This window comes from Eublepharis macularius, chromosome 6 (genome assembly GCF_028583425.1).
Source record: "Eublepharis macularius isolate TG4126 chromosome 6, MPM_Emac_v1.0, whole genome shotgun sequence".
Lineage (NCBI taxonomy): Eukaryota > Metazoa > Chordata > Lepidosauria > Squamata > Eublepharidae > Eublepharis > Eublepharis macularius.
Genome location: NC_072795.1, coordinates 62,754,307 through 62,772,366, shown reverse-complemented (window position 1 = coordinate 62,772,366; position 18,060 = coordinate 62,754,307). Strand labels below are relative to the sequence as shown.

The 18,060-nt window shown below is 43.4% G+C and overlaps 1 protein-coding gene across 1 annotated transcript in view; it reads left to right on the top strand.

Moving 5' to 3' along the window:
- The window catches only part of ARHGEF4 (Rho guanine nucleotide exchange factor 4), a 145,263-nt gene extending 131,377 nt beyond the window's left edge, over positions 1–13,886 (top strand). The window contains 4 exon segments of the mRNA XM_054983995.1: positions 6,680–6,923; positions 8,921–8,998; positions 12,242–12,339; positions 12,342–13,886. Of these exon segments, the coding sequence (XP_054839970.1) occupies positions 6,680–6,923; positions 8,921–8,998; positions 12,242–12,339; positions 12,342–12,551 (630 nt within the window). The 3' untranslated portion in view covers positions 12,552–13,886.
- The last annotated feature ends 4,174 nt before the right edge of the window (positions 13,887–18,060 follow it).

Genomic DNA, 18,060 nt, shown 5'->3' with positions numbered 1-18,060 from the left:
GTGAAGCATTACGCTTGAAAAGTGGGATACAAACACTGGTTGGGATCCAGTGGAGCAATCAGAGGAAAGGCAGGAAAGTAGCTTAGCTACTTTGCTGCAGGAATTTTCATGACTACCGATACATTTTTTAAATGGTCTCTCATAAACTTCTGAGAATATTGGGAAGGGGGAGGTAATAAATGACCAAATCAATGCATTCCATACCTTATTTTTTCCATTTAACAATATTCCCTCTCTAGAGGTAATTCTGTTTGTGAAAATGAACATCAAAAGTAGTAGGTCGTACTGAAGCTAAACGAAAATGATCTCAGACGTAAGCCTTTTTTAGCCTATGAATAGGAATAGTCCAAGAGCCTGTGCAAGGTTTGCCGTCTTCATAAGTGGCATCATTTCCAGTCACTGCAATAGGTGAAAATGTTTGCAAGAAACGCGTGTCCTATTAAGCAACATGGATTGTAGGGCACCCTAATACACAACTGAAATATGTCTAAAGACACTGGATGGAAGGAACAAGTGCCATTTTGTATAGAAAATGTCTTGACACACAAAATTTAAAACCAGACATGGCTTTTAGTGAAGCTTATATAAAACAGACAGTCTGAAAGGGTCCCCACCCCAAATACCTAATGTTTACCTCAGTTGATAGCTAGCTGAAACTGATGCTAATTGTGTAGAAATGTGTTCTGATATACAAAATATAAACTGACAATAGCTTAGCGGGAGTTCCTCCAACTGAACACTGTTTATGTGCCTCCAAATTACTTGGATGACTCAAGTAGTTCAGTCCTACCCAAATTAGGTAAGCTTCAGAACTCATGATGTGTACTACATAATGCCACTGGAATTTCACATTAAAGAAAAATCAACTTGAAGGGACTAGAAATAAAAAAGAACACTCACTAACCACCTGTCCCATGAGGCGATCTGGTACCTTTACTGCTGGGCAAGCCCCCTTCCCTATCTTGTATCACATTCAGGCTCAGATAACCAAGCGATTAACTGATTTATTGACAAATAGCTTAGGCTATCCTAAATTCAGTTTTGGTTACTTATAATCCCATTACAGTTTTGATGATATCATTGGGAGCACCGTAGGGCTCCAGAAGCAGTCCCTCCATCCCTGTGAAGGTAATTGCAGCAGATAGGGGCTGGCAAGGAGGGAGGAGGGAAAAATCTTACTGGTCTTTCCCTCCTTTTCTTCCCTGGGATGTGCCTCAGATGCACAGCATTCATAATCCCCAATGTATGCTGGGAAATGTAGTACTCTGCCTGACAGCCTGACGATGCATTTCCTAGGACAAACCAGGAATCTCAGATGGTAGGTGTTTGAGCTTCTTTGTCTATGGTTGCCGAAATAAATAAAACATCAGTACAGCAGAAATGAATGTGATCAGAACTTACATAATGGATCTTTGGTCTCTTATTATTATTACTAAAATAATGAGCAGAATTAGGTATGAATTTTCTCTGTGTTGCTTATTTTGGAAAAACATTCAATTGCTATAGCTATAAAGTTCATGACTTTGTATCTAGTATTTTAATAGCCCTTGTAGTATACATTGTTTTATCTGCTTTGTTTTCCCCCCTTTCTTCCCTTCCCTTCCTTTCTGTATCTCCCTTTTTTCTTGTTTAATAAAATTTAAACATAAAATTAAAAAAAAGAAGAACTTACATAACGGTTCACTATCACCGTGCAATTGCAAAGCTGTCCTTGACAAAACAAGCAAAAGATGTTCCCACAATTCCTCTCTTGAGCCTACTTGGAGGATTTCACATCCAAACAACTTTTCCCATGCTTTTGGGAAAGTATGTTGAAAAATGTAGAAAAATGTGCTCATAGTATCTGGAATAGTTGCTGCAAGATTGCTAGAAGGATTTATTTCAGGAGGATGCAACTGATGCCAGTGTAGGCATCAAATCCATTCAGTTTCCATGGAAATCTTGCATAATCAAGAGTACTTCTCAGAGATGTGGAGGAGATGGCAGCTTTCCCAAATACATTAGTATATTCAATTAGCTAAATAAACATTCTTCAGAACTACATGAAATTCTTGTGGCATTTAAAAAGTTCAGTAGTTCAACTGAAGGAGTTCACAGGGTTGCAGTGAAAACTTTTAATTTTCTCTGTCTCTTCTGTGAGTTTTCAAGGGGCACTGAATATGAGACTCTGGCTTGGATCCACTGGAGCATTTCCACAGATGGAAAAATTTCCACCCACAGAGGCGAGAAAGTCATGCTTGACAGATAGAAATGCTTCCATCTGTGGGAATGCTCCAGTCAATTCAAGCCTCAGTGCTATACATCTCCTGCCTACTAAGGCTTTCAATTAGAATCATTAATCAACATGACAGGATGGTTGGTATAATTTCATGATAACTTGCTGAAAATGGAAGAATATCACCAAAGAATCAAAACTAGACTGCATAAGGGCAATTTACAATCTAAGGGCCATGTAAAGACTTTTTCACAGAGTCCTCTTAAGTTGACCCTGGAAGAATCAGTTAATGCTACAAACAAGCTGGAAGAGATTACAGTATTCACTAACTCTGTAATTCTATTTCAGCAAAGCAAAGGTTGGTCTCAAAGCCATTGCATCTAAACTTTTGTGTTGAATTCAATTGGACTTCCTTAAAAAGAAGGTGTAACTTGCCTGTCTATTAGTCACATTGTTGTCCCACCCTTCCTCCATGAAACTCATCCATGGTTTTCCCCTTCTCTGTTTTATCCTCACAGCAACCCTGTGGGGTAGGTCAGGCTGAGAGAAAATAAATGGCCCAAAGTCAGCTAGTGAATTTCATGACAGGGTGGGGATTTGAACACGGGTCTACCAAGTCCTGGTTCAGCACTGTAACCAGTACACAATACTGTCTCACTATACTACCCTTGAGAGCCTCAGCCTCCCTAAATAACAAATGATGCAAAAAATATGTCCAATAACTGATGGAATCAAACTTCCTTTTATGGCAGTGTAAATAAGGAAATCCAGTTTGGAAAAACTGCTTCAACTGTAACCTGGGGATTTCTTCCTGAATGCCAAAGAAACTGAGCATTATCAGGAAGCATCTATTACTGAATGTGCAATAGATGCTTGTAGATTTGAAATTCAATTATGCACCAGAAGATTTTTGCTTTTGCATTAAAAGATGTAAATATTTTTTAAAAAGTGGAAAGTTCCTTCAGATGACGTCAAAGAGAGACATCATGGGAAGAATTCTGTAAATTGTGCTTGAAAGAAAACTTGGCATGGCAAAGTGCTGAGATACCCACTGAATCTCGTACCACTTTGTGTCATATTGATGATACAGCAAATAAATGTGAGGAATTCCTACTCTTGGCACTTGGGATATTTTGTACGATTATAGTGTCCCAATTAGTGTGGTTTGTGTGACTCTAGACATAATGTTTTCCTTCCATCTCCTTGGATAATTGCTAGTCATGTTTAGCCAGCTCTTTCCCCACTGTTTTGGAGAATTTCTTCTTTATGTCAGCTGATTAAATTGACATTACATTTGTTGGAAGTCTTAACAGGGATGATATAAAAGGTTCCTTTCAGCAAAGACCATCCAGCTTCCTGAAGGCTTTCAGGAACGACAACTTCAAACACACTTTAATTTCATACCTGGTTGAGAGTTGGCAGGATGCAAGAATTTCTACCATCCCCAGTTCCAACTTGTATTCCTAATCAGGCATGTAAATGGAAACCTCTGCCCAAAGGAAGTTGTGACACTTGGAGTGAAAAGCAAGCCATGAAAAGCTAGACTTGGTTATGGCTTTCTTCTTGGATCAGATTTGAATATTGGACAAATATGAGGGATACCATTCTTGGGAACATAGAGAAAACCCTAGGGGCACGCAAGGATGGCTAGAGTAGAGCCTAAATTTATAAAGAAATGATACTCTAGCACAGTAATATAAGACTTTTTGCAATTCAATTGGGCGTGACTGACTAAAACATTCCTGCTTCTTCAGTGATTCCACCTGGGACAGTCTTGTCTCGAAGTGCTTTCTCATGGTAATAGGTAGGGACTTTAGCTGGTTAAGCACTGTGGGAAGGGGCATACTCGGAGGTTACCAGAGTAAGCCCCTTCCCACAATAGTTGCCTACTATTCAACCCTGTTTGAATAGTAGGCAACAAGGAGTTTTTGGTGCCACGTATTTGCAGGCTTTTTACCGAGTTAGTCTGTTTTTTTTCTCTCCCTTTCACTCCCCTCTCCCTACCACATCCTTAGTTAAAGTTGGAATATAGGTGGCATGGGGGCCAGACCCCAAAGCATAGGGAAGAGACATTAAACAACTGTGTCTTCTCCTCATCCCCACTTCTTAGGGCTTTGTTCCCATCCCTTTCAGGTGCTGGGAACATCTTTTAGAGATACTGTATTTTAAATGGCTTGGTACAGGGCAAAGAAAAAAAAGATGCAGCAGTTGTTTTCAATGCCTTTTCTCCCCACCTCTGGGCTGGAACAAATGGAAGAGAGACTTCAGTGTTAACGCCAGCCTTCCAGCCTGTGGCATGGTGCCCCGCTCCCCAAGCAGGTCCTCTGTGATAGACACCATTTCACTAGAAATTGAAGTGACCAGTGATGGTGCTGATGATTGCCTAGATGGCAAGGAAGTGTGGTGGAAATTTCTTCTACTCCATCCTCATCACAGCAGATTCATACATTTTGCAGGAGTGCTCTGTCCCCGAAGAACAAGCTACTTCTATTATCTATTCAATGCCTAATTAAAGAAAGACTGTCAAGTCTGTTCCACAAAAACAGCTTTGATTTGGGGTCTATTTCATATTTTCATTGGGCCAAAGAAAAACTGGGGACAAGTGGGCCATTTTAGACCTGAAATATAATTTGTTGCCTTTTACCTCATGATTATAGAAGAAGGATATTTTCATGGTCATTATTATTCTGTCCAGCCAATCCAGGGGAGTCTCTTTATTCTCCCAAAGTTTTCAGTTTCTGGTCTAGAATCCCCCCCTTTTTTTGCTAATCAAAACTTCTAGCCTGAACCTGTGGAGATCTTCCAGGGGATTACAGTACCTTCTGTTACTAGACTCTTGTGACCTTCACATAGGGTTGGGGATAGGCCGTGGGTGGGCCATTGGTTGTCTGTTTTAGCATAGAACAGAGGTCCCCAACTTAAGACCATGGATGTCTTGGTGCCCACTGGTATCTTTTCTGGCACCTACCAAGTGTTTTTATAAAGCTGGTATGTCCAGGTAGGACTTCTTGAGTATTTTATTTTTATGGTATAATGTTCTTGATGGCTTTATGTGAAGTGCTTCATCTGTGCAAATAGTGGAGTTATATTTTAAATCTCTGTTAGCCAGAGTTTCCGATTGAAGTGTTGAAGAGCTACTATCAGATTTATAACCTGTAGTGTGGAGAGCACAATCAAGTTGTAACTGACTGATGGCAACCCCTGGTGGGTTTTCGTGGCAAGAGACTAACAGAGGTGGTTAGCCATTGCCTGCCTCTGGATATCAAACCTGGTCTTTGTTGGAGGTCTCCCATCCAATTACTAACCAAGGCCAACCCTGCTTAGCTTCTGAGTTCTGATGAAATTGGGCTTAATTGGGCTATCCAGGTCATAGCATGTATAACCTAACCCTTGACATTCTGTAGTTGGCTCCCCTTCCCATGGAAGCCATTTTGTGGTTGTGCCCAGTAACATCTGTCAGAATTCTAGAGGTGCTCTAAGATTCAAATAGTTATGGACCTCTGCCATAGAGTTTCTGGCAATTCCGAGAGCTGTCCTAGGTCACTTCCTGAAATTTGAGATTTATCTGGTTCAGTTCTGTTAACCTGTCCTTAGATGCCAATAAACATTTTTATAGAAAATGGTATGGGTACTTTATGAAGTAGAAAAAGACATTCAGTGTGAAAAGAGTGCCTGAGTGGTGGATATCCCCCTCAACTTCATGTTAATCTATTTTAACATTTTATACATTAGGCTATATTTTCATACAAACTGGCATTGGTTTTTGCCATGTTATAAACTGGTGTTTGGGGATGGTACATTTTGAGGACAGCTAAACTTTTACCTCATTTTATATTTTATGAAATGATAAACATTCTACAAAAAAATAAAATGACACTGCTTTCACTTCATGATGTAAATCAGAGGTAGTTTGGGGAGGTTTGGCGAATCCTAACGGCATGAGCACCCACAAATGGTTTAATAAGATTTACATCTCTTATGTACAGGTACAAAAGTCCATTTTGTTGCAGTGACTGGAAATGCTGTCATTTATGAAGAAGACAAATACATCTCATGCTCTTCTATTATTGTTATGGATCTCAGAGATGATAACTTTGTTACCTATTAACTCAAAGATAGACACCTACATGCAGTATTCTAAGAGTGAGAAGTAATGCTTGTATAATTGATACAATCCATATGATGAGTCCAATTCTAACACACTTTTTTTCATGCAGTCCCAGGAGAGTAGGGAAAAATGAAAATATTTCAACCCTCTGATATTAGTACTATGATATCTCTCTATTACTTACTTTTACCCTCAAATATAGATGGTAGCCTGATATATTACTTTTTTGGATATAAAGCTCCATGTTGTAAAAACTTAGTTTGTAATTTGTGCACAGCGACCAAAGTGTCTTTTTGCTAAGTGGTCATGCATTAGAGAAGCCATATGTGAAGATGCTTTGATTTTTTCCCTAATAGGATCTCCTGAGACGTGATATCCTGTACTATAAGAGCCGAATCAGCATGGACAACATGGAGATCCTGGACGTGGATGATGGCAAAGATAAAGACTTCAATATCACTGTTAAAAATGCATTCAAGTTGCTCTGTAAGGACACAGAGGAAGTCCACTTGTTTTGTGCAAAAAAGCCTGAACAGAAGCAGCGTTGGCTCAAGGCGTTTGAGAATGAAAGGAAGCAGGTTCAGCTTGACCAGGAAACGGGTAAGTACGACAGTAGGAAAGTGTTACTCGTGGCACTGCCCAGCTTTGCTGCAGATAGAACTCCTCCCCTTGAAACATCTTACCCACCCCACCTTAGCTTGACCTAAATGTTCAAAATGCTCCCATATGATGTAACAAGTAGAGCTGTGGGGATATTCGGTATTCCAAACCTGAAGCGGGAAACCGATTCGGAATACCCCCAAATACAAAGCAGCAAGCTGCTTCGGGGTTCAGGAATCGCTTCGGTATGCTCCATAAAGATTCGGAGCATACTGAAGCGAGGGGGAGAAACTCCCCACCACCACCCACCACCTCCCTGGGGCAACCCCTCTACCCCCACCCCCCTAGGGAGACCCCTCCACCCCCACCCAACCCTGGGGAGACCCCTCCAAACCCCACCGACTTACCTGGTGGTGGGAGGGTCATCAGCTGGGCGGCGGCACAAGGCAGCATGGCCTGGAGCCAGCTGGCTCCTCTGCCACTGCTGCGCTGCCGCCCATGCCTGCGGCGTGGTGGGGAAGGCCAGAGCCGCCTCCTCCAGCTCTTCCTGCCCCTCAAATGGCCATGGTATGCTGGTGGCTGACGGCCATTTGAGGGGCAGGAAGGGCTTTCTCTGCCTCCTTCAGCCCTTCCTGCCCCTCAAATGGCCGCCAGCCACCAGCACACCACAGCCATTTGAGGGGCAGGAAGAGCCAGAGGCGGCTCCGGCCTTCCCCACTACCCCGCAGGCTTGGGCGGCGGCGGCAGAGGAGTTGGCCCGGAGCCACCGCAAGGTAGGTGGGGGGGTTGATGTTTAAAGGGCCCCAGCACTGCTTGCAAGCAGTGCCGGGGCCCTTTAAAGAAGCCCCGAAGCTTTCCGAATACTTCAGAAAGCTTTGCTTCGGGAATACTGAAGCTTTCTGAATCGGGTCCTCTTCGCGAAGCAAAACCCGAATAGCGCAGCCCAAGTAACAAGTAAAAGTGTACGAGTTCTCTTGTGTCATTTGTGGATCATATGGTCTATGCACTCTTCTTAGCTTCATTAATGCATGCTCTGATGCTGCCACCTGTGCCAGAGCATCCACTAAGTTTATCTGCTGGCATATCATGACTTCCAGCATGCTGCCCTAGCACCCAGACTAGCGTTTCATCCCATACCCCATTAATCAAGACACTCCCCTCTCCTCCTTCTAGCCCCAGATCTCTAAGTAATCCCCTTCGAACAAGTCTAGCCTATTTTTCTTTATCCAATTCCTACCTATATTTTCCCTTCCCAATCTCTAATCTTGCTCAGGCTGTAACTCTGCCTCTTTACTAATCCTGTCCAGTGTGTAATGTAAGCCTATAGCAGAGGTTGCATTACCTATTCAGCATCTTTGGCTATGAAGAAATTATCTTTTTAAAAACAGGAGACTGCTCAAAGAGGCCTCTGATATAGATAGGATACAAGGCTCTGCTGCAGCAGCATGGATCAATCAAGTGATTGTGGATTCCATTGTTTGTGTAGTGCATGCACGTGCTTGGCTTTAGTGGAGTTTGAACCAGAATAATTCTGGGATTTTTCTTACAATTTATGGCTTGGATACACCAGTAGGGTTCCTTGGGCTGAAGGGATTTCCCTGTGCAGCATATGACTTCCTCCTCCTCTCCCCCACCACTGCAATCCAGAGTGTTCCCTGAAGTGCTACTTTTGGGGTACTGGCCACCCTCAGGAATGGCATGAGGAGTGAGACATAAGTCTGCCCTAGGGATGTGCTTGTCAAAAATCAGCCTTTCCTTTCCTGGTCCATGCCTGTATCCCACCCCCCTGCTAGCTAAGATCTCAAACCCACTATCTATCTAGGACTGCAATCCTCTGCATGCTTACTTGAGAGCCAGTTCCAAGCACTTAATTCTGAAAAAACATGCATAGAATTAAGATGCTGGAATAACAGATTTTCCCACTTGATTCCCGCCACCCCCATATGAGGTAAAGGTGTAGATACGAGTTGGTTAATGCACTCTGTTTCACCTTCAAGGTTTTTCCATCACTGAGGTTCAAAAGAAACAAGCTATGCTTAATGCCAGCAAACAAAACCAGACTGGGAAACCAAAAGGTAAGCTAGGATAGTTTTCTTCCTTGTTTTTCACACACTCCCTGCCCCCTTTGCAGTCATAGCACAGCAATATGGGGAAATAAGAATACTTAGAATAATCCTGTTCTGCAGGCTACAACCCACACCTGTTGTGAGCTGAAGCAGCACAAACAGGGACTAGAGTGGGCTCCAGTCCTAGGCCAGGTAAATAGAGCAGAGCCACTGGGGAGATCTTATGGTTAGTATTAAGTCCAACATTAAAAAACTCAGCCCAACATAAAAACATAGAACACTGACAACTAGGGGTGTGCAAAGGCACCCTGATTCGTGTTTTCCGAATCTGCTAAACCCGAATCGAGAGGCCAATTCGGGTTTAGCAGAAACCCGAATCGCCCAGCCGATTCGGGTTTACCGATTCGGATTGATTCGGATTGATTCGGGTTTTTTTTTCAATGGGGAAAAGCCTCCCCCAGGCTTCTCTGAAGCCTGGGGGAGGCATTTTCCCACCGAATCACCCCAAATTTGGTGGGGGCCTTCCACTAACTCCCCTCTAACAACCCCCCAAATTTCAGAACGATGGGACTTTGGGGGCCATGTTATGGCCCCCCAAACCAGGTCCCCCCATCCTCGCCTTAGGTTGCTGCTGCTGATCTTCATTCATTTTTTCCTATGGGGAAAAAATGAGGAGGCAGGGTTCCTTTGCCAGGGGTGGCATTTTGCATGCAAAATGCCCCCCAACCCTCAGGGGCCCTTCTCCCACCTTTCCTCCCACCCCCCACCAAGGCTCAGCCTGCTCCCACTTGCGGGGGGGGCATTCCATGTCCTCCCCAAGTAGGTGCTCTTTTCTCTACTACTTACAGCTGGGGGAGGCTTGTCTTGCCAGGGGTGGCATTTTGCATGCAAAATGCCCCCCTACCCTCAGGGGCCCTTCTCCCACCTTTCCTCCCACCCCCCACCAAGGCTCAGCCTGCTCCCACTTGGGGGGGCATTTCATGGCCTCCCCAAGTAGGTGCTCTCAGCCCCCAAAGTCCACCCCTTACAGCCCCACACAAACCCAATTCCCCCCCCAGCTGCCACACACAGACCCAAATCCACCCCCCGCAGCCCCACACCCATAACCCCAGGAACAGGCTGGCAAAGGCCAGCCCTCTCCCTTTGTTCCCTATGCTGGGAACTTCTAAACTCTCTTTCCCTGGGCAATTCTGCACAGCCCAGGGGTGCCACAATGGTGGGCACACTTCTGAGTGCCAGCTGGTCCCTGTGAAAGAGCACCTGAACCACAGACACCCTTCCTCAAATTCCCCCACCACCTACAGAGATGGCTGGCCAGCCAGCCCCATTGTTCCCTATGATGGGAACCAACTGCACAACAAAGAATAAAACACCAACAACACAAAATAAAGTGTTTAAAAAATTATTTTCTCCCTTTCAAAGAACAAGTAGGCAAAGCATTATGACACATTACACCAGCAGTCCCCCACACAGAAAAATAACACAGCTCTCAACATCAGAGAATCACAAAAGCACAATTCCTGTCAAAAACACTTTATTTCTTGAACAGCTTTAGGTTACACAGCAGGGGGGCACACCAAAGGGCATTCCAGCATTCCACCTCACAAAAATAACACAACTCACTTAACATCAGAGAATCACAAAAACACAATTCCTGTCAAAAACACTTTATTTCTTGAACAGCTTTAGGTTACACAGCAGGGGGGCACACCAAAGGGCATGGCAGCAGTATCTTACACAAAAATAACACAACTCACTTAACATCAGAGAATCACAAAAACACAATTGCTGTCAAAAACGGTGAAGTGGGTTGTATTATTTTGTGTAGTACACTGCTTTCATGCCCTGTTGTGCCTTCCTACTGTGTAACCTAAAGCAGTTAAAGAAATAAAGTGCTTTTGACAGCAATTTTTGGGGTGATTCTCTAATGTTAAGTGAGTTGTTTTTCCACTTCCCTACAGCATCATGGCACATTTTGCTTTTTCAGTGGCTTTTCTCTGAGCTGTTTCAAGTGTGCTTTGCTGCAAAGTTTTGGGAAAGGTTGCAACATGACTGCCATGTGGGTTGGAAAATTTGGATTTTCCTGGTCCTGCCCACACGGCAGCCATTTTCCCTTCCCCTCTCTATGCAGAGGCCAGTCCCAGCACCATCACCAGGGGACTTTTTTTTAAATTGGCAGTTGAATATCTTTATAATGTTATAACAATCTGTGTATCAATTTCTGTGAATTTCCAGCTTTCATTTTTTAAAAACTAAGTCTCTAGCCCCTGTTGTACCGATATAAGAGGGAATATCTTATGCCTCTCTTTTACAATTAAAGGGGCTAGAGACTTACTTTTTTAAATATTAAAGCTGAGAATTCAGCAAACCTGATATATTATTATAACAATATGTACAACATTCAGTTGCCAAATTTAAAACATCTTGGAGAATCCCCAGAGGCACAGTGAGGGGAAGATGGCGGCTGGCAGGGGATGGGGCAGGGGAAATGCAGGGAGACAGGGCAGGGAAAATGTATGATAGCAGCAGCTATAGCAGCAACAGGGGAACCATACCAAATCTCTGTGGAAAGCATGACTAAAAGAAATATATGAACGTTATTGCAAAATGGGCTAGGATAGATTCTATCCAAGACTGTTCCAGCCTCATAACAGTGGGAACGATTAATTTAAAACATCTCCAGTAGTGTTGTCTCCAGTTCCATGGACAGGTCCATTTTATGATCAGATTAACTATAATCACTATCAATGGACAACCCCATTGGATTGGATCAGGTAATTTCCCCAACAGATCAAGGCACCCTGAAGACACAAGGTTACTTCAGCACTGCTGAAGCAATCCAGTGTACATTGTTAAAAACAGTATGTGCAAACTGCATAGGGTTCCAGTTCTGGGTTGAGAAATTCCTGGAGATTTGGGGGTGGAGCCTGGGGAGGAAACTCAGTTGGGTGTAATGCCATCAAGTCCACCCTCCAAAGCAGCCATTTTCTCCAGGGGATCTGATCTCTGTTGTCTGGAGATTAGTTTTACTTCTGGGAACTCTCCAGCCAACACCTGCAGGTCGGCAACCCTAAGTCTGCATCTGTTAAGTAGTTTTGTTTCGAGTTGACTCACATAATCAGAAATATTGTTTTAAAAGTCTTTAGGAGCATGGATTTCAAGAGGCAGTCCTGTTGAGCATTGATTGCACCAACCAGTGTGAGGAAAATGCCTTATCAGTGTAACAGTGCACTCACTTCATTGTTTTAACAGTGGTTACCAGGACGTATTATGACTTCCTGATGCGCCAGAAGCACCCTACCTTGCCTACAAACCTCCCCCAGCAGCAAGTCTTCATGCTGGCAGAGCCCAAGCGCAAACCTTCAAACTTCTGGCAGAACATCAGCAGGCTGGCACCATTTCGAAAATAAGTGGAAGCAGCTTGTGTCATGTGCCTGAAGACCTTCTGAGAAAGCACTTTATGCAGCAATCCCTGCAAAACAAAGCACTAGCTCCCTCACCTGGCTTTCAGGGGGATAGCACCCACCCTTTATTCCCTCGTTTCTTTTGCCAGACTCAGTGAGCCAGAGTGAAGAGGATGACATGGGCCATTTTTTTGTCGTTTGTGTGTGCGTCCCTCTCGCACTCTCTCTCCTTGTTTTTGGTACTGAGTCAAGCCTGCACATCCTTTCAAATACTTGGAAGAGAAAGCAAGAGACAAGTGTCTGAATCTCCTTCCTCTTCCTTTTGTAATCTTCCTCATTTTGTTGGATTCATCTTGGGCTGTGCCTACCCTTAGGAATGCTGTTTGCTTTCCGTTTCAGCCAGGCAGAAGGAGTGAGCAAGTGAGCAGTCCCTGTTACCTGCTTGGTGTTTGCTCAGAACAGCTGGTCAATGCTGCTGCTGTGAATGCACTTTGCTGGGGTGAACAGTAACCCTCCTCTCACTTCCACCAGTCCCCCACTATTGGAAATCCTGAAGTACAGAACATCCCTGCCTGGCACTCAGATGACATTCATAGGGAACCACCTTTAACCATCATCAGCTGAAAACACAACTATTGATGGTGAACCAGACCATCAGATACAGACCCTGAAGCATGACTAACAACAGACTCTCGCAATCTAGTTGAGTTAATGTACGTTGGGGGAGGGTGGGGTGCGTGGGTTTGGGGAAAATGTGCCTAAATTAACTTTGGATTACTTTTACTCTCCACCAACACTTTGCCATAGTTCCTGGCCAATGAAAATTTTGTCAATGTTTTTAATGTTTATTTATGGTAAAAGTGCAGATAACTGTATTTTGTAAAAGTTTGTAATCTGTCTTGTCAGATGTTAACTTGATGCCTGTTTTGTTTATCCCCACCCCCACAAAAGACCAACATTTGTAAGCCTAAAGATATGCCATGCAGAAGTGACTAAAGATGAAGTTGCAGAAGTACCGGACACTTACAAAAATCAGTATTACTGGATACTGTGTCACCCATGCAGTTGTCTGCAGAGGAGGCAAAGGTGCTACAAGAGAGATTGGATCACAGAGCTCCTAAATTTGTATGGGCAGGTGGCATTTAAGCACCTACGCTTCAAAATTATGGAAATACTCATTTAATCTTTGATTAGAAACAGAAAAAATGCCTTATAATAGTGAGATAGTTAGAAGCCATAACTGACTGGATCCCATAAACTGGGGATTCCTGGTACTGTGAAGTTGGAAGGCAAACCTCAACTTACTCTTGTATGAAACTACTGCAGAGAAGCAAGCACTCAGAAGTCTGAAGCAAAGCGATGCAGTGTCCAACTGTAGTTGGCCAAAGTCTGGTCACCTGAATCCAGAACCATGTACAGATTCATTCTTGCACTATTATTTCCCCCCATGGGAGGGGCTACATTTAATTTCATAAAGAAACTTGTAAAAGTGACTTAGTTTGTATGTATCTTTGCATTTGGTCACCATAGCTGGAGAATGGGCAGCTATTGAGAAGAGACCTGGGCTTGTTAACATGTGTGGTTAGGGAGACACACATATACTTGATCTGTGCCAGGTTCCCCTTGGACCCAGATCCACACCTCTCTAGCCTGAGTATATGGAAGAAGTCTTCCTTCCGCCACTTCTCACTTCTGTGCTTAAAGGAATGGCTGGTCTATGTCTTATCCCTGGTTTAAAGCAATACCTCCCAATCTGCCAGTATTGTACATAGCTAGAAGAGATCTGTTGACAAAGTGGCAAAGCTCCTCTACAATCAAGGAAGGGATAATGAGAATCTTAGAAAACAAAGTTTTTTGAAATGCTACAAGCAGTCGGCTTGGAGAACGAGCAACCTCAAGCATGCAGAATAATATTAAGTATACTCCATTATGGCTGCTCCCACGAGATCACAAAGCATCACCTCTTCTGTGGAAGTAGCAGCAGCCAGGGCGGTATTGGCCAGAGATGGTGTGCACACTCCCCTTTTCCCTGCTGCATGTCCCCACTCACTCTGTCCTCTGTGGTAGAAATGGCCAGACACACAGAGAAGCTGTTCCCATTCTCAAAAGGGGGTGTGTATGACAACCGTTCATATATTTATAGGTAGATTCCACACATGGACAGGATTGTATGGCTTTCTTGTTGCTGCAGCAGTTGCTGATACACGGGGCTTCCACATGGCAGGTTTCCTTGCAGCTTCCCTGCACAGACCCCTAGCAGTGAACATCCCTTTCCCCCAGGCCTCGTGTCTTTTTTCAATTATAAAAAAATCAGCAATTGAATATTGTTATATTGATATAGCATTATAAAAAGGTGTACCACGTTCTCTGAATTCCCAATTTTCATTTTAAAAAAGGCAAGACTCGAGCCCCTTCCATTGTAGAGATACGTCTTTCCCCTTATATCTCATCAATGGAAGGGGCTAGAGACACTTTTTTTAAAAAACAGCTGGGAATTCAGAGATGTTATATTGAAATAGTGATATTCAACTGCCTCCTTTTTTAAAAGCCTCCTCCCCATTAGCAGAGGAAGGAAACAGCTGCTACAAGAACAGTACCAGGGGAAATGGTCTCCATGTGCATAGGAAAATCCAAACTTTCCTGCCCACTCAGCAGCCATCCTAGCTTTACTGTAATCTTTCCCAAAACTTTGCAGCAAAGCAATTTTGCAAAAGATTGGAGAAAGCTAGGGAAATCCCAGGAGGTATATGAATGCACCACAATGCTGTGTAGAAGCGGGAGAATCCCTGATTCCTACCAGCATTGAACCTGGGGCAGGTAACTTGTGTGGAAATGACTATGGTTATTACTTAGCAAAAGCAGTATCCAGGGATGATGTATCAAGTGAATGAAGAATTTTTTAAAGCTCTCTCTAATCATCAATCATTAAAAATACAGTTTTTCAGATCACACATTTAAGCTACAAGACAGCAAAGGAGAAACCAAAGGATAAATGCATATTCATCTGTTAACTGGGCCTCAGTCATTTGATGCAAAATGACAGTATCGTATGAACGTTTTCTTGGCTAGGACCATTTAGAAGGGACAACACTTGGCTTGCCATCAACAAGTCAAACACAAGAGGCAGATGTGCTCCCTGCGCCCCATTTGTTAGTTGACAGGATTCTGCATACACAGTAGAAGACATCTATGACAAAGGAATCACACTGCATTTGTTATTGTGGCAGCTTTCCAGATACAAGCCCCGTTGAATGATTTATTTGGTGCAGCTACCCTTGGTCGGCACTGAATTCCTGAAGCCTGACGTTCAGAACAAACCATTGGTAGAACCTATAGAATGTCTGCTTGGACGCTCCTTGTGCTACAACTACAGGGAGGAGGGGCAGCTAAGCTCTGCTTTCAAATGCACACAGGGCAGCTTGCTGTTGCATGTCATCTGCCAACCGAACCCTTTAAAGGGCAACTCTGTGCATTCCCTGCCCAACCATACTATAATGCTATAGCCAGGCTCAGTAATGGGGGAAGGGGGGCGCAGTCTGGGGAATTTACTACTGTGACTGCACTTTTGCACAGGTGCAACAGCAAAGAGGAAGAAGTGAGGAATGGAAGGGCAGTGGCAGCACCAAGTGGAACAGAAACATACCACTGGGTTGGTCTTGTGGGAGGAGATCATTATCATACTCCTATGCAATTGTATCAAGAGTTGCTATCCCTGAGTCAGGAAATGCTGGGAGATTTGGAGACTGCCTGGAGAGAGTGGAGTTTCAGGGGAATGTGACACCACTTCCAGGTGATGCTTTAGGAATTTCCCATCTATAGTCCTTACCAGAGAGACTGGGGTGTGATACCACTCCTAGGTAGAGGGTTAATGGACATGATGCCCCTTCTAGGTGACACTCTAGGAATCCTCACAATCTCTATGGTATTTACCAGAGTGATTGAGGAAAATTCCTGGAGTGCTCCCTTCAAAACTTTTCCTTTTTTTCTTCCCAGTCTTCAAATTATTAAAAGCAGGGGCAGAAGACTGCACACAGCAACTGGGCAAATGGTAAGTTTAGGTTGCAGCCTTAGATGTGCTAACTGCATACAATGAGGCCGAGTTTAGTGGCATTACTTTTAATTTCACACAGTATGGAAAAAGTGGTTAAGAAATCCCGTTAGAATTGTGGGCCATCAACAAAATGGATAGGCATTAGGTTCATTATAGACAAAAGGAGGCACTCAAACAAGTATCACAAGATATAGCAAAAATTCACTGCACATCTCCCACATGCTTCAGTTCTTTGTCTGGTGAAGGGGGTGGGGGGGAGGAGACAACTTCACAGCACACATTAAACATTTTTTTTATCTCCCTTTTTTCTGGAGTTGATTTGTTCTGTTTTTTTTCTGGTCTGTTCCCACTTCATCAGCAGCTTTGAAATTTTAATCCTGCTCTCCTTACTATAGCTGTTTTAAGGCAGTTGGGCCACATTCAAAACAAACGTGTCAACAGAAATCCTATGAGGTAAAGAATATACAATTTAAAAAACAACACCAAGACTGAATCCTTCCCAGACATTCAATCTGAGGAGAAACAGAAGGTATTTCAAGCCTTTTTTAAAAAAAATCACAATGAGAATGCATTTACACATGCAACTTTATTATATGAAAATGAGTAGATGCACCATTTAGGCTGAATGTGTAAAGCTGGTCTTCGTTTTAAAAGGACTAGACAAAGATTTATAGGCTGTCATGGCTAAATGACGCCTCCGTGCTCAGAGGCAGTGTACCTCTATTATTGCTGGGTCAGCAGCAAGGGAAAGTTACTGTTTTGAGGTTTGTTTGTTGGCACGTCACAGATCTATGGCTGACCACTGAAAACCAGAATGTTTGGGCATTTTTCCTGGTACAGCAGAGCTTTTATGCTCTTACTGACTGAAATGATTAAAATGTAGTTTACAGACAAGATATCAGTAAATCTGGGAGAGACTGAGGGCCAAGCTACAAGTGACGAATGACACTGGAACAAGTGGATTGAGTGGAGGGCAAGTGAACAGGGACAAATGCACTTGCCGTTCAAGTGTCATTCGTCACTTGTAGCTTGGCCCTGAGTTAGCAAGGGCACAGCAAAAGCTCCTGTACAATGTTATCCCTTTTAAAGTCAGAAACTGGGATCAGAATCAGTGCTGGAATTGGAGGCAAGCAGAAAAGTGGCCAAGCTTAACACTCAGCTAGGATGGTGAGGGGATCCCAGAAGATCCTTCCAAACCAGGTGAGTGGGCAATGTTGTGGTTTATTGCTGCTCTTTTCATTTTGCCCTATAATGTTCTAACATTAAGCAATGACTCAGCATATATACTTGCATCTTTTACTGTGCTGAGAAGAATCAGGATTTGGAAGAGAGGGGCAGAGTTAAGTTTTTAATTTTAACTAAAGCCCCTCCAAGGAAGGGGAACAACACGGACTTAAACAGTTTTGCAAGGGCAGGCACATACCATTCAGGAAAAAAAGAGCAAAAAACCCTGTATGAGTGCAATAGGTTGACGTGGGCTATATTCATACAATATTAGACAAAGTATGTATATTTAAGAGGGCGGACTCTGTTAAGAGTTGCAAGGCCAATGAAGCCGACTAGCCTGCATCATTACACTGACCTCTAGTGCACTTGAACATTTATTATTCTGCAAG